This window comes from Syngnathus leptorhynchus, chromosome 19, assembly GCF_054491065.1.
Source record: "Syngnathus leptorhynchus isolate UIUO chromosome 19, UIUO_Slep, whole genome shotgun sequence".
Taxonomy (NCBI): Eukaryota; Metazoa; Chordata; class Actinopteri; order Syngnathiformes; family Syngnathidae; genus Syngnathus; species Syngnathus leptorhynchus.
This window is the reverse complement of record NC_141213.1, coordinates 4600164-4624248: the sequence shown is the minus strand read 5'-3', so window position 1 is coordinate 4624248 and position 24085 is coordinate 4600164. Positions and strand designations below refer to the sequence as shown.

Here is a 24085-nt window from a genome sequence, read left to right as displayed (position 1 = left end):
ACCACAGACAACTTGACAGATTTATTTCAGCACTTTTAATAGTTACTCAGAGAGGCACAAATATAATTTACAGGGCTACCGTTTCTACGTGTGCTGCCACAAAGTGAGTTCCTGTTCCGGCCGGCGCGGCAGGACGACAGCAGAAAAACATCACTTCTCAGAACACACATATACACACAATTCTGCCACTCGCCTCACACAGCTGTTTTTTTCCTCCTTAGTAAAACTGCAATGTGTTTCCACATATTTTCTTTTTCTCTTCAAGCCTTCTTGACACCTTTGAGGTAGATAACATTCTCCAGTCGCCTCCCAGTTCCATCTGGCTTGTGAAATGCAACTTTGCCACCCCGTTGAACTTTTGCACCATCAAGGTAAGTGATATGATCACATGTGAGTGCCACTGATCTCAGTCATGGAATTAAAAACAAAAATAAACATTGATAAAGTGATTTTTAATTTTCCAAAACTAGAAATGGTTTTTGAGGTTAATCAGGACAAAGAAAGACTGTAACAATGTCAAAAACATCACCATGTACCCTGTTTACTTCAAAAGTGAAGGTTGCCTTTCTGGTGGGTTATAAAAAAAACAACTAAAAGCCGTACTGCAAAATGGAGCTGTCGTCATTTACACACACTTCCTCTTCCTGCCACCTTTGATAAAAATCAACAGACACACAAAGTAACAGAAGTTCAGTTCACGTAAGAAAAAAACTACGGCTAGACCAATACGATAACAACCGAACAAAACACAATAAAACATACAAAGATGTGATAATGATCACTGGACAAAGTTGAACATTTTCAAGCCGACATCTGCAGGAAAGTACAACTTTTATTACTTTCATTAAAAAAAAAAATACTGCTAATTGATAGAAACTGCGGAGGGATAAATGACACGGGAGCATTTTTCTTTTGTTTTGAGAGCTGAGTAGCATTTTTTTGAGTAAATTGTTGATTTTTTTGACGGGGGGGGCGGGCGAAACATTAAGACTTCCACAGTTTCTTTTCAAATTACATTTGGCACTTGCTCTTACGTCTATTGAGCGAAACAATGTTAATTCGGTCTAGTGCTCAAAGCTTGAATTAATTTCATTTCATTATTTAACTAACAATTTAATTGCACCCAAAAAATATTACACGAGCCGTAAATAGTGTAGATTTGATGTGAGCTAGCCACAACGCAAACTTGAAAGATTACAGTTAGTGCAAAAAGTTTGTCAGTGTACGATGCAATTTGTGCTTTTGGTTTACTTTTGAAATGCAGTCAAAGCCAATGATGACATCATCCAATAAAGGAATAGAAGCTCTAACTGAGTTTGTTTGCGTATGTATAGCTTACAAAAGTCAGCAAAGGGCGGGCGGGGGTCACCAATCACAGAGCTGCAGCACGAGGCTTCATTTCACCAAGCACACAAAAATTCTCTTGTGCCTCTCGGAGTAAAAGTGACTCCAAGGATCAACATCACAGTGAGTGTTGACGACATGACAACAACAAGGGAAAGAAGGTGAAAAAAAAATAAAATGACCTCGTCATGAGTTGAGTGAAAAAGATAAAGTGTCTATGCTCTATTTTTTTTTTTTTGCGCACTGCGCTCGCTCGCTCATGAGCCCACAAAACATCTCCTCCGTTCCCAAGGACCTGCTGACTAGCCATCCATCCCTAGTGATTCCGCCATTCCATCTTAACCCGATTAAGCGTCCTCCTTTTGAAAATAAACGCCTGGTGATTTATATCCAAGGCGGGGCGGCCCATAATATACAAAATGGGGTGGGAGGTTTTTTTTTTTTTCCTACCCACTCTCTCTAAGAGTAAATAGTTATAACTTCCCGCCCACCGCCTCGGACAAGCAGGACTCGGTTCAGACCCTCAAGTAAAACCTCGAGGAATTCCATATCTGGGAGAGAATAAGTGAAGGAATGTTTGGTCTTAGATAATGCAATAAATCAAACAACAATGGTGAAAGAATTTGTAATGTGATACCAAATTGTTGCTTTGGCGCCACCTGGTGGCATCTATTTAGGCATCTCCAAACCTCTTTCGAAAGACATCAATTCTGTCTGCAAGTGACTGACATCTACCTAAAGAGGTTTGCAAGTGCTTATAGATGCCACCAGATGGCGCCAGAGCAACATTTGTCGATTCGACATGGCACAAAACAGCGAATAAGTGAGTTATCAGCGATTCCACCAGATGATAAAACGATGTAAATAAAGGATACAGTTTTCGTCTCCTCCTCGGTTCTTGGGTGGTCCGGGCATGTTGAGGAGAACCAGGTGGGCTCCCTGCGACTTGTTGACCACCACCTCATTCAGTTTGATGGCTGTGTGCATGCGGCGGACGTTGGTCTGGTTCCTAGTTTAACAAGAGTAAGTACGTTTCATTTATACAGAACAGGACTTTACCCAGTGCTTCACATTGTTTAAATTGATTTAAAAAAAAAAAAAAACAGAATCAGAGAAGACACACAAAAGCTTCACAGTATGAGACATAAAAGTGATCACCATCAAGCACAATTGTGGTCATTTGTTTTAACTGCAACTTTTATTTGGGGTTTCATTAGTTTTCACTTAAATTGAGGAACCCCTTAAAAATGAAGAGTTCTGAAAATGGGCCAAATAATGACTCGTCATATCATAACAAAAATAAATAGATTCATATATTTTTTTATTACGACTCTCTGTCAAGTCAATAAATATGATGGCTGCCAAAAACCTTTAAGCCTCAATTGTATGTCAGTGAAAGTCGGCCGCAAACAAACAAGCAAAAGTTGTTGAAATTTGAAATCCAAACTTATCTTATGCGGAATAATGCAAGCAAACACTTTTAAACCAAATGACATGAAATTGTTGACACGTATTAACAAAATTCTGCTTTCCAATGTCATGAAAAAAAAACACCTCATTGTCAGGAGTAATCGTACAGTTTAGACCTGGGCATTATAAATCCCAAAAAATAATTTAGCATATTTAGTCACATCTTCAAAAAATAAACTCATCGTTGCATTGGATGGAAAGCATCATTTTGCTATCTGCAAGTTAGTTAAGGGATACAAACCCACATACACTGAAAGTGTCACACACACACACACACACACACACACACACACACACACACACACACACACACACACACACACACACACACACACACACACACACACACACACACACACAAATATGGCTAATAGAAAGCAACTTACAAGGTCCCCCACTCTCTAGAAGGAGAAAAAATGGGACAGAACAGAGACAGCCTTTAGATGCATCTAAATTCAGCGCTACTGCTAGCCACACAAGCTTCTAACTGTCCCACATGGATCGCCTTGACGCACGGCCAATCGTCTGACACCCAACGAGTAGTGTGATGACTTCATCGAGTTAGTCCGCATTAGTGTGCACGCAGTGGGGGGGGGGGGGCGAGACGTGCGCTAAGACCGAAAACATGCGCGGGCTCACCAATGCAGCCTGAATCCTCATGCCATGCATGTCATTGTTTTCTGGGGAAATTTGAAAGTACTAGTGGTATCGGGACTTAGTATCGGTGGATAGATTATCGAGTAACCGTACTGGTATGTAAAAAAAAAAAAGTAGTATCGAACTTACGGCTTCATGTTGAAGAGGTCTCGCATGGCCAGGTTGGAGTTGCACTCGCGGTTGCGGTTACGCTCGGTGAAAAGTTTGTCCTTGGTCCAGGTCATGTGGACCCGATCAGGGAGCGTTTCGGACTTGTCGTTCATCGAGTGGGAGGCCGTGTTTCTATCGTGGATCAGCTGAGCCTGGAGTAGACAGAGATGAGAGACGGTAGAGTCGGAAAGACAGAAAGAATAATCAAAAGTTGAAAGAACGCCGTGATGGGGACACCGAGAAACACAAAATGATATTGAGAAAAACAAAGGAGAAGAACGACAGGGTAGAAAAAGTAGAAAAAGGAAACCACATTACAGACCACCATACAATCTAAAAGACGAAATAACAGGCCACAATCACCAATATTTTTCCAACTTATTTCCAGGTGGGTGTAGGAGAAAAATGGGGCTGGGATCATTTGAATGGAGGACTTGGGGCGGCATTCTCGGTGCGTGACGGCTTGGGATTCACAAAGCATCACACAGCTCTTGCGTTAAGTTTAGAACATGCATGGCTGATGATGGAATCTGGAAACTAAATACTAAATGTTTGCCGTTACACTTTGTGAAGCCATGGCCACCATCGATCGTAAGGGACAGTGACAAGAACTACCTCATCCTCCTGCGTGTCCTCCGTGGGAGAGGACTGCCGGCTGAGGCTTGCGCCCTCGGCGGCATCTGGGTTCTTCCTCCGGATTGAGTTACGTGATTCGTCAGTGATACTCTGAATCTGAATTGTGGCGGCCGAAAGGTGATTGCGGGTAAAAAGCAAATGGGACCAACCGTCAATGAGTGGATCGCCATGATGGAGAGCTTAGTTTTGGTTTTTCGACTTGGATGTTGAAAACCTCCCAAATAATTCTCAGTCAGAGAGCTTTTAATAAACAGTCAACAGTGAGGTCGGTACCTCTCGTTCTCTTTCAGTCTTGGATAGCTGCATCTGTTTCAGCATCTGAGACCTCTGCTCCATGACCAGCGTCTTCTCATAGGTGAAGGCTGAGATGTCATTATCATGCTGCACGCAAAAGATCAACATCAGTCACAATGGCAGCCGTTAGGGTTAAATGAACTTTCCACAAGCCTTACCATTTCCACCACTTCAACTTCCGCGTTCAAGCGCAGGTGGTAAAGGAACGTCTGGAGATCTTTCTTCATCTGTATGCTGTTGTCATCCATTTGGGCTACGGTGAAAATACGCATCTTGCACTTTCTCCACACCTGAGGGAGAGTAAAAGTAGAAACACATGTCCCACTAGCATTTGGCAATTATGCTAGCGGAATCATTGGCCGACCTTGTGCTGTCGTAGAAGGAAAGGCAGCAGCATCAACAGGCCTCCGTCGTGGACCACCCACCACACATCAATGGTTCCCTCACCCAAGCGCTCTTGGTTGGTGGGGAAGCTGTCCACGTTTTTAGCTACGAGCAAGGCCTGGTGGGCAGATGTGGTCTCCCGTATCGTCTCTGTGGAATGAGAGTGAACTTCTGACAATGCGATACTCATGTAAACGGATTTTTTTTTTGATTGTCTGGTTCTTCACCTATGAAGTTCTTCCACGACTGCGTGTCATTGGACTGCTTCCAGGTTCCCGGCCAAGCCATTAAGACCGTGTTGTGCTTCATGCCTCCCAGCCCGGCTGACTGAATGAGATGAGAGACGCCGTCTCTGAGGTTGGAAGAAACGACAACATGGCAGAAGCCCTTGGTCCTCTCGGCTGTCATGGATGATTTTATGTTCTGGAGAGAAATGCAGTGAAAAGATTTAAGCACACTATCTATGCATCGTGTTATTCTCTCATACCTGCTCGGCCTTCTTTGCTTCAGTGTCTTTGGTGAGAAAAGTTCCTTCCAATACATTTCCCACTATGGTTAGTCCTTTCCCAGCCTTCAGCTGAGAGGTGAACGTGAGCAGGCGAGGATGCTTGACCGCTTGGTCCGAGTCCAAATTTAGCAGCACCAAACACTGAGGCCTGGATTTACATATTAAAAAAAAAAAAATCATAAACAAGCCGGGCTAAATGAATTGGACACACCCGATCGATTTATCATCAACAATCTCGTTTCATCCAAGTTCAGAATTTGCTATGGAATGATTTTAGCCTGCACGCCGGCACAGGTCTGTATGAAGGTTAATCAAATCAGTCTATTCAATTAGATATTGAAGAATCACATTACTGAAATCCATTCTGGGTCTATTCTTGTCTGGATTTGGTTTACGGCGGTCTACCAAAGAATCAGACGCCACAGTGTGACACGCTAACTAAGCCCGTACCTCCAGTTCTTAGTGTGTGGGGGAGCTTCCTCGAGACGAATGAGGGCGAAACGGGCCGCATTGAGTGAAACGCCGCGGATTCCGTCGCCCCATTCCTTCTCTGCCCTAATAAAGCACACAAATAATGGAATACGATTCAAGTTTGATTTTGGTTTTACAGAGCACTTTGGTACATATGAAATCATTCCCACCCTCTGTATTCAATGTATTTGTAGATGCAGCCAGCGATGACCATGGCAACAATGGCATAATACCAGGATGAAATGAACATGAGAGCCAAACACAAGCTCATTCCCAGAAAAGACAGAGCCCTGTAGAAGAAGAAGAAGAAGAAAAAAAATTAACAACTCTCATCTACTAATTACAAAATCCATCTATTTATAGAACGGTGTCATGCTTTTGCCTCATTAAGTGAGGGAACAATTTGGAATGGACAGCTGAGAGGCTTAAAACTGGAGTTAAGTGATGAGATTCAAAGGCGTTGGATGGAATTTTCTGCAAGCTTTGCTGTGGAATTAATCTTAATGGAGATGAATGTGAATGAATGGAACATAGTTGAACTTACCAGTGGTAATATTTGAAGCGTGGTCTCCAGTTTGGTGTCCGCAGTAAAGTCTGAACTGCGCAGGCCAAGTTGACAAACAGGTAGCACATAAGGAAAAACCTGTCAAATAAAAGATTATTAAAAAAATAAAGACAATTATAAAATATAATATAAATGAAATAAATAAAATGAATATAAATATAAGATAGAATAAATATAATATAAATATAAAAAATACTGATTAATTTGTATTAATAAATACTGATTAATTAAATCATTGACATTTTATGATCTATTTGGCAAAGAGATACCCACATGGAGAGTATCGGAGCCACGGCGTCTAACGAGGCGATGAGAATTCCAATCTCACAGATCCCACCGGTCAGTAGGAGAGCCCAAGTCGGTTCTCCATTGGCCTTTCCGTGACCAAAAACCTAAAGGGCACAGAGGAAGTTGTCAAGGCGGAAGCATTATCTGCTTTGACCGTATATGGAGTCGTCCGTGTCTTGCCTGTAAAAAAGGTACTATGCCGTCCCGTGCGATGGCTTGCAGTAGGCGGGGGGCGCCGGTCAGACTTTGAAGTCCCGCGCCGCAGCAGGAGAAGAAGGAGCCAATCACAATGACCCAAGGTGAAGGCCATGACAGCGTGCCGATAACAAGGTTGCCTTTAACAGAGTCACCGAACCTGTGGGAAAAATATGGAGCCAGCTGCAGAATGTGTAGGAATGGCTTGCTGGCAGTATTCCAAATACCAGTTGACAATTTGAACTTTACTCCACTTTTTTTAACAACATTAGTTTAGAGAAAAGCTGTGAATGCCAACATTGCACCTCTTTTTGCAATTATGCCTCGTGACCTCATTTTGAACCCTGGATTGAAACCTCATGAATAAAAAGCTCCACGTCTCAAGAAAAACAGAGACTGTGTACTGAACTTAAAGAATGACAAAATGCAGAACACGCAAGTCAAATAAATGACTCTAATCAGTAGATTTTTAAAAATATGTGCCGAATGTTGCAATGTGTGTGTTCGAGACTTACTTGTCTCGAAGTAAAACACCCTCGATGCAAGCACCAAATAGCACCACGCAGGTGAAATCTGATGCAAATCTTTAAGGAAAAATCATTTTAGTCTAAAGCAATGTTGAAAGGCCCTCATTGATTTTCAATCTGAATGTGTCCCACCACAAAACACACAACTGTTCCAGAGTCCAGTGGTATTTAAACAAATTATACTTGGTGATGTAATGCTTCCATGAAATGACCATGTGACTGTGTTTCCAAGTGCTCAGAGTTACAAATAAAAGGATACATATGATAGAGGTGGTGAATATAGCCAGGATGGTTCCAACTGGGATGGACCTTTGGGCATCCCGCAAATCACCTGATCGATTGGAACCGGCCATGATACCTGAAGGGTCACAAAACCAAACATTGTTGTAAGAACACAAATCCCAATTCTGAACTTCGCTTATTTTAAAACAAAAAACAAAAAAAAAAACACTCTCACCAGTGACAGAAGGGAAGTAGATCCCAACAAGCAGAGTAAAGAAGGAGGCAATATCATTGACCACATAGGGAAGATAGATGTCCTGAGTGGGATCACTTCCTCCGACAGAAGACAACTTCTTGTTTTCAACCAACATACCCAGCGGGCCATATTCCGACCACATATTTTCTGAAATGGTCAGAGATACAGAATTTCACAAACATTGGCTTCTCTAGTATTTCTACTCTTTCGTTGCCAGCCCAGTTAAAATGGATCTTTGGCATCTATAGCCGTCAATGGTCGTGAATGAATTAATTAATGTGTTTGTTTTTGTTCAAACCTGAAATAACTCCACTAATAAGTCCAGGGATTCCTTGAATCTGGGTCACGTTGTTGTTGAGGAAATACTCATTGCAGGTAGCATTGAATTCAGGTCCGTCACAGAAGAGCTTCCGTAGCTGGGTGGTTGTAGTCAAATTACCCACCATGTCCATTTTAAGACACTTGTCAAAGTTATGGTTCTGCAGGGTGCGGTTTCCCAACATGCAAACACTAAGAGCAGGAGATTGTCAATAGATAAACGTACATTTCTGACATTTTATGTTGTTGTTTTTTTAACTGTACTCATCATGAATGAAACTCATTTAATAAATATGTCTCACAGATATCTGCATTTGACTCACGGGAAGTCGGGTGGCTCGAAGATAGTCTTAATGACTCCGGCGTAGATGGCAAGGATGGAGAGTATGACGCAAGCCAGGAAGACCAGGGCGAGTTTGTTGACATATTTGACTCCCACGAAGACAACCACGGACATCAGTGTAAGGCAGCACGTACCGTAGACGCGCATATTATTCAGAAGGGCTTCACCTTCATCCTCCTTCTTTTCTGCCACAAAGATGGCCGCCTTAGGCACAATGTAGGTCTGAATGGGAAGAGGAGACATGTTCCAAATGAAAAAATTGTTGATGACATTGGATGCAGGGCGTGCTTTCCTCACCAATAGAATCTCAATAGTACCCAGGATGTACATGGAGCCCGCAAAAGTTGTACCCAGGTAGAAACAGAGACCTACAGCTCCACCAAATTCAGGGCCGAGTGACCTGGAAATCATATAGTAGGAGCCTCCCGCTGTGTGGGGGGGGGGGGGGGGGGGGGAGAAGTTGGAAATCATCTTAAACTCCTGATTATTAATAAATGAGTTAGCATCATACCTGGCACAACGCCATTCGTAGCAATTGCACTCATGGATATGGCTGTCAGCATCGTCTGTAAGGAGAAGACAGGAACAAAACCTCAAATCAATTATAAATGGTGCAATTCTTGCAATCTGTTTAAAAGATCAACATTTATTGCTACTTTGTTTGGCCATGACTGAACTGCGGTCATTTGCAACACGTGTAAAAAATAATAATAATAACTGTCAATGCTGGCTTCATTATATATACAAAAAACAAAAAATTGAGTCTTTGGGTGGGTTAAGCCATCATTTAGTCTGTTAAAATACATCTTAAAGGCTTATGCTCTAAATCTCTTGGATTGGTCATGGAGATAAGCGTTTCTGTGAAATTGTGTAGTTAAATTTTCATCAGCCATTCTTAATAAGAGGGAGGATACCAGACACATGGAGGTCAAATTTACTTCATAATAGAGATGAACACGTGATCAAGGGAAACAAAAAGTGGAGAAAGAGAGCAAGGAGAGCCGACAAGATGGAAGGCGTGACGCTCTGTGACCACAATAAACCTCCGGCTCTTCGTCGAGCATCCGGTTTAAAACGTCAGACAAGCTGGAGTAAAGCCAATTAGTTGATAATTTTACCGTTCACTTCCTCTTAAATCCAAAGCAGCTATCCAACTTGGACCTGCACTCTACCAGGAATACTTAAAATACCTCGAAGAAACGTAGTAAGAAGTTCGATAAAAATAATCCGAGCCGAGTCTCACATTATGTACTGTATAATCTGATACGAAAATTAGTTTTGTAGCTAAAATCCGGCGTTTTTATACCGATGTTCGTTAATGTGCATTTTCCCTATTCAAATAAATAAAAAGAATAAATAAGATAAAATAAAACAATAAAGAAATAAATAAAACAATAAATACCTCAATAAATAAATAAATAAATAAATAAGAAAACAAAAAGCATTTGGCTGAGATCGGACCCGAGGTTTCTGCATGTACTTTCCCCTGATTAATCTGAAAGTAATCCATTGTCCGCAGAGGGATTGGGAAATATCAGCAAGTGTGTGAGAGTGCGCATCGCAGTATTTCTGACACTTTGCAGATGGAGGGATTATGCGTTAAGCGCGGGAGAGCATAAAGGTTGGTCCTTCATTACAGCACACGGACAGACATCAACACACACTCGTGAATTTATATAATCATGCATGTGACTACTCCAAAATACTCATGTTAAGAGTGAGACCATATTGTGAGTTTATTTTTGAAGCCTTTACACTGCCTGTCAAATATTTTCGAAATCGTTTTCACTTTGGTGTACAAAAAACAAAAGCATTGAAAACAAAAGTGAGTTCGGACAAACAATTGTCATGCACCAACATTGCAGGTGAAACAATTTTGGTTGAATACTCACACATGAACAGCACAAGCCAACAATAGCCAAAGATTCTAAAATGCCGGCCGTGCCGACAATCCAGGTAAGGCGAAGGAAAAGGATCACCCCAAGAATGTTCTGGAGGCAGGGGAGATAGACGCCCATGAAGGTTCCCATTTGAGGACTCTAAAGAGAGAGAGAAAATATGGTCAGACAATTCATACAACCTTGAAACCAGGTGTGAGAGGAAAATATTTGAAAAAAGGTCAGTCCTTTTATAATATAGCCAATAATCATCTCTATTTACCTTGACAGCTTTCTTTTTGGAGCCCTCATCGTCATCGGCCTCCTCGTGTTCCTGTGCTCCCTGGGTGAGATTTGTGTAGTTGGCAAGTTTATCGAGAAGTGATGACACCATCGGGTTGCTGTCCATCTCCTCCTGTAATCGGAAAAAAAAAGGGGATTTAACATGCAGAAAACACTTCCCATGTAGGTTTCATGACGTGAAGGTTACGTCTTTTCATTAAGTCGATACAAAGTCCAGTGATCAGCAAATAGCAAGGTTAGCCAAATGGCGGAGCAAAGTACGTACTTGGCAGAGCCTCGGCTGGATAAACATCTCCAGGTAAAGAAGCGCATTAATAGAAAAAAAATGAATTGTTAAAATTTCGCTTACCTCAAAAAGTGCCATGTTGGTGCCATCATAACTGTTGCTTTTGTCATTGTCTGTGTTGTTGATGAAGGGACTATTTTCCTTTGGGACGCCGTCACCTGCAGGAACGCAAAACGGTTTTGTCTTTAGGGGGCTCCATGTGTTGCAAAGAGTAAAGAGATTCATTTGCTAGCTAGAGTTACTCATAACAAGCTTCCCATTGCCATCACGCAGCATAATTATCTCTTAAAAGAGCAAATTTACATATAAAAAAATGATCATCTATAATCCAGCACTTTGATAAAACACATTTGATGGGGAAGTAAAAATGAAATGAGTAAAGTGGATGTAACCACAAAGATGAAAAACAAAGTGCAACATTATTCAAGAGGATGATGGGACTATTGGCACTCAAACAATTACCCACATTAGGAACGTAATATGTCATCCAAACTGACCACGAACATTTTAAATGGCGAAGCTTCTTAACCACCCGCTGTATAGCTGAAATTGTTTTTGCCTTATTATTGCTTTGAATACAATAAAATGCAAGCAAAAAATATGCATTCTGTATTCTTTTCTATAATTAGTACTTTTAAATATATTGTAAATGTATGCTTGGAAACTACACCCAAACGGTAAATAAAATGGATGTTGGATGGATAAAATAAAATATTACGAGTCATTTTTACAAGATAATCACACACAAAAAAAGACTTAAACCTGACAAGTTATAACTGTATCAGCTAACATTACCATATGCAGTTTCAAACAGATGAGCCACCTCCAAAAGTCTGACAGCAAGGATTTAATGGGTATCTTTTACTCTTTGATGCAGATGCACGCTGAATAAGAGGCTTGCACCATGGCTTAGTCTGGTGTAATCACAGCGAAAGTCACTATGTCCTTGCACCCGGCGGCCCTTTGCAGCATTGTACAATGCAACATTTTTAAAAAATCAATATCTTGCAGCTCTCAAATGATTTAGTGGCACATTTGTAATATGACACAAGAATCATTTCACGTTTTTTTTTTTTTTTTTTTGCTTAGCATATCAAAAAAGTATCAACATGTTTCCACTTCCCTGTCATTAACTATTCCAGTGACCTTGTGCTGCACTAACAACTGCAATAGGAGCTCAGCAAACAGGCTAGCATCAACAAATGCTGTCAATGGAGCCCAAATACCACAGTTAATGCCATACAACATTAAAAAATTAAAAATTAACAACAGTTAAAATGGGTGATTTTTGTTGTCGTTTTGAGGTTTACAATAATCAGGGGAGTGATTGAAAAACAATGACGTCAGAGGCTTGCTGAAAAAGCAACGTGGTGCATTCAGGGTACTTTCATAGCATCGGGAACTTGCAAACACACTGCACTATGAGAAGCCATGCAGCAAGCAGTCCAGGTGACCTGGCAAGCCTTGCAAACTGATTTGATCCGTTTTCTGTTGTTGTTTTTTTTCAATCACATGATGACATTGAAACATTTATGATTATAACAGGCATAGCTCGGGCCAAGAAGAAGAATCCAGTAGCTCAATGCTTACTGATTTCGTCATCAGTGAGCGAGAACATTGAAGATCAGCGAATGGTTAGGTTGGCTTCTCTAGTCACTGTGGTAATAAATGACCAGGCATCCTATTTATATCGGCTAAGCCGTGCACAGTGATGATGCCTAAGCTGCCTAACGTTTCCAGAGTTAACTCAAGGCGCACTCTACAAACATAGGCGAGTGACGAAATAGTCAGCATACTGGAGACATCACAACTCCCAGATGTTGTCAACTATCAAAAAAACAACAACACTTCCAATAGAATCAAGCTAAAAGGAGGAGTTAGACTCAACCTTGGTGTCAGCATCATAGGAGTGTTTACAAAATAATAGCATTGTGTGGTCTCTAAGTAAAAAATGTTTTAGATCATCAATAAAAGATTCCTAACATTGAGATTCTAACAAAGATTTTGTGTAACGTTAGTGGAGAAGCTTTAAGTAACAGTTTACAGGTGAATAGCTTAAATCGAAGAATAAAAGCTCAAGAAGAACACAAACAACTTTTTAGGCATTGTCTATTAAGCCTTGCATGGTTTGTCAGCAGCATTACTCAATATTTTATTTGTTATTATTATTGTTTCATCATTTGATACCTCTTAACATTTCAAATATATTTTGGTGTTGACAATAATCTAAAGCAGAATCAATGAAACCAAAAGCCAATCAACATATCCCTCGTAAACTATAATAGCGCAAAATAAATCCAAATTGCAGCATAATTGAAAAATTCTTCAACTCACCCCTCCGACGAGAGCCTCCCCTCTGCTCCATTTTGAGGAGCAGGGTTTAAAAAGGTTCACGAGAGGAGGGGGTCCTATCAGTGGTCCCTGCGGAACTCCAGTAAGAGGGGGTCCAAAGTATAGCGATATTGTTTGTGAAGTGCAGAAGTCAGGAATGCTGCCTGTGCTGTGTGGATAATGTGAGGATCAGCTATTTCTGTGACTGGGTATGTGCGTGTGTGTGTGTGTGTGTGTGAAAAGTGGCCTGTGATGACGATGTCAGCGACAGCCATGGCTCACAAAGCGCCCGTTACCCTCCCGTCGAAAGCGGGCATGCGCGGCCCACGTGTTTTGCCCCAATCACCCTGAGCTTCTGATCCCTTCGACTCACATTAAGTGTATGAGCGCACAAAGTGAATGGGAGGAGCAAAGAAAGTGAGGGAAGCGGAAGGATTATGAAAAGCAAAAGTGTCAGGACAGGAAGGGATGGAGGGACGAATGAATTCAACCGAGGGCTACCTAAACATCATCGATTGCTTCAATACTAGATTCATCAACCACGATCATTACTCGATGATGATGCCGGAAACATTTATGAGCTACTTTGCAGGACATTAACGCAATAGCATTATGAAACGAAAAACGTCAACAAACTAGAGCGCAAGGTAGTTCTTTCGGAACGGTCACTAGCCAAACTGATGAGCACTGTTATGATTTATGGCTGAAGAGACTTCAGGTAGGCTACTCCAGGAAGTCGCATCTCTGCTCTATGACCCTACTTTTGTTTGAGCTGCTCATTAATCTGTCTGTCTAAGAGCATGTGAAGTGGACTCAAATCACTTAACCAGATTAGGCTAATCCTGAACTTTTTATAAAACACACAAGCCACACCGGGGCTACAGCGCAGAGCAAGTCCTGGCTCCACAAATGTTCAATCTTCTGGCAGTCAGGTTGAGTGTGTCACTCCATGCTGGGGCACATTGGCTTCTTTTCAAGGTGAGAAACTGAGCCATGACTCCGAGGCCTTCTACTGTACACGAACGCAGCTTTCGATATGATGCGTTAACATAGACAACAATGGACGATTAAGTCGGCGTTAAAAGAATTCACAAAATGTCTTCATCCTCATCAGTGTATGTGAGCAGTGAACATCTGCTGAAGGAATTATTCGATGGCTTTAGCTTTGAGAAAGGGGCTATCAAATCACTCAGTACGAAGGATTTAATCGTATCAAGCTCCACATGGTTTCATGTCATATGGCTGCAATTTCAGTGTGTGTGAGTGCAACGCATGTGTTTGTACGTTCCACTCAATGATATCCTCGGCCCTTAAACCCGAAAGCAAACAACAGTCGGTTACGTAACACTCGCCGCAGTTTACTGGTGGCGGTGTCTCTTGGGGGTTTTTAGGTTCAGTGGATTGTACATATGACTACGGTAGCAGAACACTGGCAGAAATGTAAAGACGTAAACATCAGTAGACAGAGAAATGAAAGGAGAAAGTAAAACAAATAATAAAAAGCTCTAAACAGTCTGTGCCGGTCTTATCACACATGACCATATTGACAGAAGGGCGCCGGTAGGGAGGAAGAGAGATGTGAGATGGAAACAGGAAGTAGCAGGCAGAAAGAGCTGAACAGTCTGACTTTTGGATTTTTTTTAATTTAATGCTGCTCGTGACAAGTCATGTACATACTAAAACTAATGATGTGCCTTTTTGAAAGACGGGAAAATAGTTTTCATTTTCATTGTTGAGGCCATGAATCCTATATGAATGTGTTGTTTACAAAACCTACGGCATACAACGTCATTAGTTGATGTTCTTCCTCAGCCAATGGAATTCTGTCATGCCTGTAAGAGATCTCATCTTCTAAGTCACATTATGCTGGAACAGAATTCCACGTAAATGGAAAAGGGACTTTCCCAGTCTTTACCAGAAAAAAACGTTTGCACAGCATTACACTGTACATGACCAGGTTTAAGCTAATGTAATGTGTTCTTTGTTAAGACTGAAATTTGCATTGTCCAGTGTTAAACAGAACCAGATTTGGTTAAGCAATAAACAGGAAACTTGTTTCAAAAGCAGATGGTCCAGTGACAGAGGAACTTTGGCAAGAGTGGTCTGAATGAGTGAAACAAACAAGACCACATCTCTGGATTTTATTTTCCAACTGATTTTTAAGGGCCAACTGAAATGTACTTTTGAATGACTTCATTTACAATCCACCATATGTCAAACTCTCCCACGGTCTCTCACCTTTACCCTTCTGGGGAATGTAATTTTCAAGTAGATCAATGGGTACAATGTCCCTAAAGTGGAACAATGACAAAGGGGGAAGAAGTACGACTGGAAGAACTGTCCATGCATCATGAGGGTGGTGTCTCACCTCCCCCTACTCGGCCAACGGGAAGCCAGCCAGCAGGATAATCAATAGCAGAAACAGCTATTAAAAAAAAACACATTCCACCCTTCACAAATTCTCGAGAGGCAACAATGTGATTTCAGACCCTCCCTTGGATGTTACGATATCTCTACTCTGTATGGTCACAAGAAAATACTGAGCTCTAACCTAGAGTCTGTAAAAATCCCAAACAGCAGGGAAGTCGTAATTGTGGGCTTCTGATTTACCCAGCTTGCCTTGACAAAATCTTACGCAGTACTTTAGCTCCGTTCTAACTCGATCTGTGCCTAATTTGAGTGCTAGATTTGGAAATGTTGATGTGAATCTTTTGTTTTCACTCTGAAGGTTTGGAATGTGACTAGACAAGACACTAAGTAAAGGTTTTGATAACAAGTTGTTGACACAACATGGATTAATTTCTTATCCTGAGTGAAGGTTCAAACCTGGATCTGATGTCAAGGAGAAATTTGACTCCTTTACCTCATTTCTACCCATCCTGCATTCCAAAAGATGCACAAAGAAAAGATCTGCTCTCACCTGCAGTGTCCTGATTCTCTTCCAACTCATTGTTGTCATTGCCATCTTCCTCTTCAATCCTCTCCTTTGCCTTTTCCGAGTTGTCCTTGACGGGGACCACAGTGAAACTAGTCGGCATTTTACACCATGTGCTTCCTCTCAATGTCTCCCTGTTGCCACAGCCTTATCTCCGTCTCTCCGTCTCTGCGTTTCACTGGTCCACTCCCTTCAACCGTCCAGCTGTTTTCACTTCTACCTTTTTTTTTTCTTTCAATGTTTTTTTTTTCCCCCAGATTCCCTCAGCTTGACTACACTAAGGTTTCTTCAAAGGTTTTGTGCCTATCACTAGGAGACTGCTCCGTACCGTGAAATCCACAACCCCGTTATCCAAATAAGGAAGACCAGGATTGACCCCGCCCCTATAGGGGGCTGTACCTAAACACACATAAGCAAAAAAAAAAAAAAACATGAAACGCATGTGTGTATGGGAGCATGTCTGTGATTTTTTTTTTTCCAGTGCCTGAGGGCAATGGCCAGTAATGTCAGCTTTTGTTCACAGAGAAGAAAGTCCAGAGTGTTCCACAGAGGGACATTTCCTTCACAAGGACGGACACACATTGAGGATAATGTTTCCTCACTTCCTATGCAGTGTTATTTGACTCCACATGGATTAAATAGGCGGATTGGGTACATTTAGAAAATGTGGTTCTAATGATCATGGCTAGCAGTTAATGCATCTATCCATTTCCTAGACCGATTCCAATGAAGAAGCCCTCAGACTACATTTGTGCCAAAACGCACACATTTTTGTGTGGAGGTCAAATGTTGATTCCACCTGTAATTTCTCCATTTCATCTGTATTTGGGCGTTTTGCTTGGTATGCTCAGACTAAAAGTCATCAGCTGACAATCACACAGCATGTTATTTGCTTAAGGGTACAGAGTGAGATATTTTTGATCTCGGGTTTCCCATCAAGTAACCAGAAAGCTTTGTGTGATACAAAACAGTTTAAGGTATGTCATGTAAAAGAATGGAAATATTGATTTTTTGCTTTTGGCTGAAGTTGGACATCAGGAACAAGCAACGCCCTTTTCCTCCTTGCTCCCTGAGGATGATGACTTATTAGATCGATGAAGCCAACAGAAGGGTGGGAGCTACAAAAACGAGGGAACGAAATTAGCAGACTGGAAGTGATACATTTCCAGCTAATCCCACTCTTTGTTCGAAATGACTGAAGACCGAGGATTAGACTATCCGACATGTTTGTTCCGACTGATGAAAAATTGCTTACTCTTCAGTCTTGCTTCCTACTCGGTCTTCCTTTTCAGTGAAGTAGATGGCATTTCAGCACATTACAAAGCTTTTAAGACTTAAACCATAAATCAACAGGCAGAGATTTACGAAAGGCACAAACAGGCTCACAAAGGACTTCAACATCTGTATGGACAGGGCATCTGGAAATTGTTTTGCAAATGTATTCAAATGCATCGTATCGCTAATTTCCATGATGATAGAGAAAAATGCAATATCTGTTTCATCTCTGGACAGCACTTACCTCATATAAGTCGTGCTGTAACTGTCTAAGTGGCCAGACACTCAGACTACCTCCGGTAGACATTACGGCAAGGCCAGGGGGAACAAAATCTATATTTAGAAGTGAGGTTACAACATAGCAGTCGTGTACTTTTGTGTATCAGCCGGTCGGTCATCTTCTATATTTGTGTCATCGTGTCTGGAATATTTATTTCGTATAGAAAGGTTAAGATGGTATCTCTTAAATGAATGCAAAGGTTTTAGCTCAAATGAACCCTAACCCTAACCCTAACCCAATCTTTGCCCAAGAGAAGGAGATTTTATAAATATTATTGCGATGTACTTGGGTCTGACACCATCCTAACCCTAAAATCATTTATCATGCTAGTTGAAATTTAAATTCCAATGTGGATTCACTCTTGAGCTTCTGCTGTGATTATCTCACGCACCATGCCGTTTAGCTAGCATGATACTTTGTTGCCCTCTTGTGAACACTCGTGGAAATACTGCAACTTGCAGTCTCACCATGACACGACTATATAAACAAAATGATTTGTGGCTTGACTAGCCTAACAGGAAACCTACTAAGCATATAGAGCACATGATATATCTGTACACCATACTTAAACTTGGAGGATCTAAAGATCGTCCAGCCCTGACAAACTTTACATGGAATAACACGAGACACTTCTCTCCGTCAGAGTTTCCAAATCCCAGACTGGGAAAAGTTGACTGAGCCTTTTAGTTTAGTTAGAAAAAAAAACCCGAATGGCTAATGAAAAAGGAGCTTGTATACAAGCATAACAAGCCAAATAGACAACTGCCAGTTCTCTTCTAGCAAAAACAACCAACACACATACCTGTTTACTTACGAGTGTTTAGCCATGGTAAATTATATGTATATTTACACAAATGATTTAACAACTCAGCGAAAACCCTTTTCAGTGTCGTACTTGAGCTGGAACGTATCCCAGCTGATGGTGATCTGACTTCACCACACCCATTTGAGCAGTTCCAGACTTACCTCTAGCCTCTTCATCCAGACACAAGCAGAACATGAGACGCGACTCTACACATTTCTGACATCTGATACCTACTGACAAAATGGCCTGGGAACTCTTACTGCTCCTATTTTGAATTTCTACTTCAACATGCTGCAAACTGTACAAAGCCTCAAGGCATTAATCACGTTTGCGGTTATAACGGGACAGTATATTTAGACCTTATTTTCATACCCTCTCTCTCCGTCTGGTTTGGTGGGACTATAATAAGATCGTGATCCAGAAGAATTATTGTGTGTGAGGATCTATTACAACTTTGGCCGCTGCCAAATGTTTACACTGATTAGCAGCATTCTGATCTAATTACCATTCTTATACTACGTCAAACGAACAAAGTACACTGACCATCCATTTTCACAATGGCCACATGAATCAATTTTCAAACATTAAACTGTCTTAAAATGTCTTTGAGCTGTCACTATCGAATATTTTTAGAAACGATTATACTATCAATTATTCCATCGATTAATCAAATAAACAGATACAATTTCATTTGTGTATTCAATATATTTCACCCCGATTTTTGTTTATTGACCAATTATTTTGTTTATTTGACATTTTATAGTCTTTAAAAAACCAATGAAAATGGTTTGATGGTCATAAATGTTCAAAGTAAAAGCAGGATAAGAAAAATTAGGCCGCACAAGAGCGGGAAGCAGATAAAGTGGATGCCAGGGCCCAGTTGCTGCGCTGACTGCTCGGCTCCAAATAAACTAGAGGTCAGCACATGACACCCAAGGTGCATGCCTTTTTAAAAAAGGAATACACACGCATGCTTTAATTGCATCGTTCCATAACTTGCATATCCCAAGATTAACTAGTTTGATCAGATAACACAATCGTCCCTTGGATTAATTATTCTTCCCCGAGGACTCCAATATCTTTGCTCGGGGATCGTCTGCATACAGAACACTTAATGCGTACTTGAGGCAACGATGGACATTAATGGTCCGCGATTCGCAGTGGTCATGAACTGAATTTAGAATATCAAAACTTGATGTGTCAACGCCACAAATGAAGTGACATTTTCGCCCGGCTATTTAAAATTTGACATCGTAAACGTCTGTCAGTTCCAGTCTTATAGCTGGATATAGGGAAGTTAGAACACAATGTGCTTCAATGGTAACAGGAAATGTACACATGTTCTGACATATACTGTGTTCTGGTTGAAAACTGTGCATTAACTTTTTCTTCATTATCACTATTCTGAGCTCTCATGAAAACTTTATCAACTTAAATTATGTCCCAAAATGTACAGAAAAATATTATACATATTGTATTTTTCAGATTTTCAGATTGATTAATTTCAATTGAGAGACATTCTTAATCATCACAACTTATTTATCCACAAGAGAGAAAAGCAGGAGAAATCAATTCCGGGTCGTCTAAACGGCTCAAATAGCTCATCACTTAAATTGCCGATATTCTTTCGTCAATAGTGCCCTTTTATAAACCGTTTTAATTTCCTCAAAACCACTGCATCCTATTAACAACACTTGTTAGACACGCTCTTTCTTTCTTTTCTCACGCACTTTTAATTAATGAATCTTATTGATTCAATCTTGTTTCTCTTAAATGTGTCTCAACACATGGCATGATTACAATATTGAATGGTGTGAACATTGAAAATACTTCACTAACATTATACAACTGGAGCTCTGCAGCTTTTAAATATAAATAAAAATGTCCAATGTCATGAGATATCAGCTGACAGTGTGATTCTTTATGTGTGATTTTCTTTCTGTTTTGTTTTGTGATGCAATCACATGGCAAACAAGAAATGTAATAAGTTCTTTGCAATCATTTCATACTTAAAAAAAAAAAAGTTCCGAATATTATGAGAATATTCTAAGCAACTCTGCTCAAGCTCCGACGTCCCTCCTAACACTTTTCATCCCACAATACAAAAAGATAAACAACGTCTGAGTGAAAAGCGCACGACTAATCCTTGAGTGGTTAGAAGAGATAAGAAGTGGGACACTGAACTGACAGCCCGGCTGACTCACCGTATTTGTTGGGTTCCCTGTTGTACTTCAAAATGGGCACAGCGACGTTGGGATCCTGCGGTTCGAACACCGGGTCCTCCTCCACTTCGGGTTCCTCCTCCCCGCCATCACCACCGGTGATCCGTGTCGCTTGGGCCACAACCGAGCCCGAATGCTCGGCTGCATCTCCTCCCCCGTCAACTGGGACGACAACGAACCTGTCACCCATGCCGCTGCACTGCACTTTTGTTTGTCGCCTTGTTTTGCACCCCCGATAGAGGTGAGAAAGGCACGCAAATGGTAAGAGCAGTTAACAACATGCACGATCACCACAAGTTGATCGGAGGGTTTGATTACAGTGCGTACGTACACGCCCCCCCGAATCCCCTCATTGGACAACAGCGCCGGGTAGCTGTCAGTCATCCGCCCACTACCCAAAGTGCGTCCGTTTTGCCGTGACGTCACACGCGCACTAACTGGTCTTTTTATTTGGTTGGCCAAATTTGATGCTCACAAAGGCAGCTTTTGTGGTATTTTGATTGATATTGATCTTTAGATTTAGTCTCTGAAATTTGTAGGTAATTAAAAAGGCAAATAGTTTGTTTACATAAATACGCTGCACTTTTAAAGCAATTTCCAAAGAGCGCTATAAAAATCGGATGCATCATTCACTATATTTATGATTGTATTCAAACATTCTGAATAAATAATAAATACCCTCACTTTTTGTGAGTTGAACAATATACATATTCCCATAGAAACCCCAGCAAACAATAGTAGGACATGTTCTACAAACGAGCGATCTTGGGGGTCTTAAAATTACAGTGCAATTAATACTGACATTCTTCTAAGAATGCTCTGTCACTGGAATTGGCATATTGTGCTGGTTGAAAACTCTAAGAGTTTAGTAATTATTTTATTCTGGCTCGTCTACATTTTATGGATATTATAACACTCAAATATATTCCTCATAATTCTTCTTTGATATGCAGTAAATGTGTTTAATTAATTTATTAATTTGTGTTGGAAAATGCTGCCAGAAAATGAATCAGCCACCATCTCAACATCCGAATTTTTAACTTGCCACTGAACAATGTTGGCAGCCTGACATTTACTTTCCTGCTCTCCAAAACTTCTCAAGTGAAAATATTCTGGCAAGACTCCAAGAGGCCACTCAGACGGTAATCACTTGAATGCCTGTTACGTCCAAAATAGACAGCTGGCAGAAGAATTGGATGACGAGAAGTGGGAGGGTCAAGTGGGAGTGGAAAGGTTTAGGAGGAATTGCAGTGTTGAGTAACAGCTAAAGTCAGTTTAGTTTTTGATTACACTTTAATAGTTTTGATGGGAAACAAAAAGGAAAAATCGCTTTGCATTTTACATCATAGCAATCATCTTTTTATAGAGTGTCCAATATGTAGACTGTTGTGTAGTTGAATAAAATATATGCATACATTTTACAAATATGGATATTATGCTAGTGGTCGAAGGGTACCATCATTGCACGAAAAACAGCTTGAGATTGACAGAGGATCTTGTAATCCACAGCACAGACTGAGATACCGATTACATGTTGAATTGGTCAGCACAGATTATTTTGCATTTCATTATGGTACGATTTCCACTGTTGTTGCGTCACACCATGGGCAGCAGCCATCTGATTGATTTCACTGGCTGTGGAGAGATTCCCAGAAGACCATCTGGCACGTCTTCAGAAGAACATCCAGACGTTGCCAGGACTTCATACAGGTGCATAGAATATATTGCATTGAACATAACAGAATGTGGGTCAGCTGTTGCATGCATGAATTGATAGTTGTGGGTCATCCATGCCCATCTTTGGTTTAGTAGTCTGAAGTTAGTTGAGTTAAACATGGCTGAATGACGGAAAGACTACGTTTGTATAAAAATGACAATGACATCACATAACAGTAAGTAGGGGACACTTTAACATGATCATCAGGCTTGACCGCAAATTTGCTTTTTCAGGGGGAATGGATGTTAGCAAATGAGGGCTTTTGGAGCGTAAAAAAATGTCCAGAGGGGATAACAGCAGTGATAATGTAAGTGGTAAGGGACACAGTCAACTTGTTTTTGTTTGTCTGCAGATGTCATGCCATAACAAGATCCCTTGGGCTGTACTCCTTGGAGATTTAGACGATGTATGACGGAAAGTATATGAGCACATCTGGCCCTTTGCCAAAATGTCATGTTGTATAAGACAGTGTGCTTCTTCTGCTGTCTGTCAGAGCAAATCTAATGTAACCGTACAGAAGCAGCACTTTGGAAGATAGCTGTCAATCAAAAACAACAAAAAAAGGCTTCAAACTGTTTATCTAACTGTTCAACTATTGTAAACATGAAACAAAGAGAAGTAGGAGTAGGACTAGATAAGCTTTTTTTAAAATGATTATTTCTCCTTCTTGAACATGTATAGACTACGTGCTTCACAATGATTTATGTACTTTAATCTACTTTAATATTTTTATTACAATATTGTCTTTTACAGTGACACTGTAACCCTAACCCTAGCTTAGTCTAATCCTGTAGAATGTTATATTGAGGTGCAACAGTTATAACCTTTTAAGCAATGAAGACAGCACAAACTCGTATCTTTATTTTGGAAATTAGAATTCTTTGACTATTTTGAATAAACAAGCGTAGCGACTGTCCTCTACCGGCAGAAAGACGCAGTGACAGTCACTGGAAGGAATGTGGTGGACAAGACTTCATATTTGACAAGCTTTCCTGGTACAGTATTCTTTATGTTTATTATGTCACTAATAATTCAAGTGATATCAACCTGCACAGCAACAATTACTATTTTATATTATGCGTTTACCCAAGTGTGCACGTAAATTAGAAGTTTGTACAGTAATTGCATTTATGTGATAAACACTTCATATTTGGCATACATGAGCGTGACAATGTATTAACCTAAAAAAAATGCTTGGAATTTGTATTTCAAGGTCGCTTTTTTGACTTTACGAGTTTATGTGAACAGTATTACACAACCAGCAGGTGGTAGTACAAGACAAGTTAAGCAACGCTTCATGAAAAAGAATAAATAAATTGAGTATTTGCTCTACTTCTGTCAATAAATTCTTGTAAAATGCATTGGCTACTTTGTGAACGCACAAAATACAATTTACATAATTAACAAGAACAGTTAATTGAAATAT

The 24085-nt window shown here is 40.6% G+C and overlaps 1 protein-coding gene across 7 annotated transcripts; it reads right to left on the bottom strand.

Moving 5' to 3' along the window:
- Positions 1 to 20: 20 nt before the first annotated feature.
- slc12a7b (solute carrier family 12 member 7b) lies at positions 21 to 21256 on the bottom strand. Of its 7 annotated transcripts, none has more exons than XM_085938742.1 (26): positions 20925 to 21256; positions 11158 to 11252; positions 10789 to 10920; positions 10521 to 10667; positions 9140 to 9194; positions 8926 to 9056; positions 8609 to 8850; positions 8266 to 8477; positions 7947 to 8114; positions 7749 to 7847; positions 7478 to 7535; positions 6948 to 7122; positions 6753 to 6871; positions 6459 to 6557; positions 6085 to 6204; positions 5894 to 5998; positions 5423 to 5591; positions 5163 to 5358; positions 4916 to 5085; positions 4710 to 4841; positions 4531 to 4638; positions 4237 to 4353; positions 3601 to 3773; positions 3201 to 3215; positions 2220 to 2353; positions 21 to 1895 (listed from the first exon to the last, which is right to left on the bottom strand). In XM_085938742.1, exons 1-26 carry the CDS (start codon positions 21130 to 21132, stop codon positions 1804 to 1806), a joined length of 3471 nt encoding a protein of 1156 aa, XP_085794868.1. In that variant the 5' UTR covers positions 21133 to 21256; the 3' UTR covers positions 21 to 1803. The 7 variants fall into 7 exon arrangements, with proteins under 7 accessions (XP_085794868.1, XP_085794870.1, XP_085794869.1 ...); XM_085938744.1 differs by lacking the exon at positions 20925 to 21256 and adding an exon at positions 16346 to 16784; XM_085938743.1 differs by lacking the exon at positions 3201 to 3215.
- Between the last annotated feature and the right edge of the window lie 2829 nt (positions 21257 to 24085).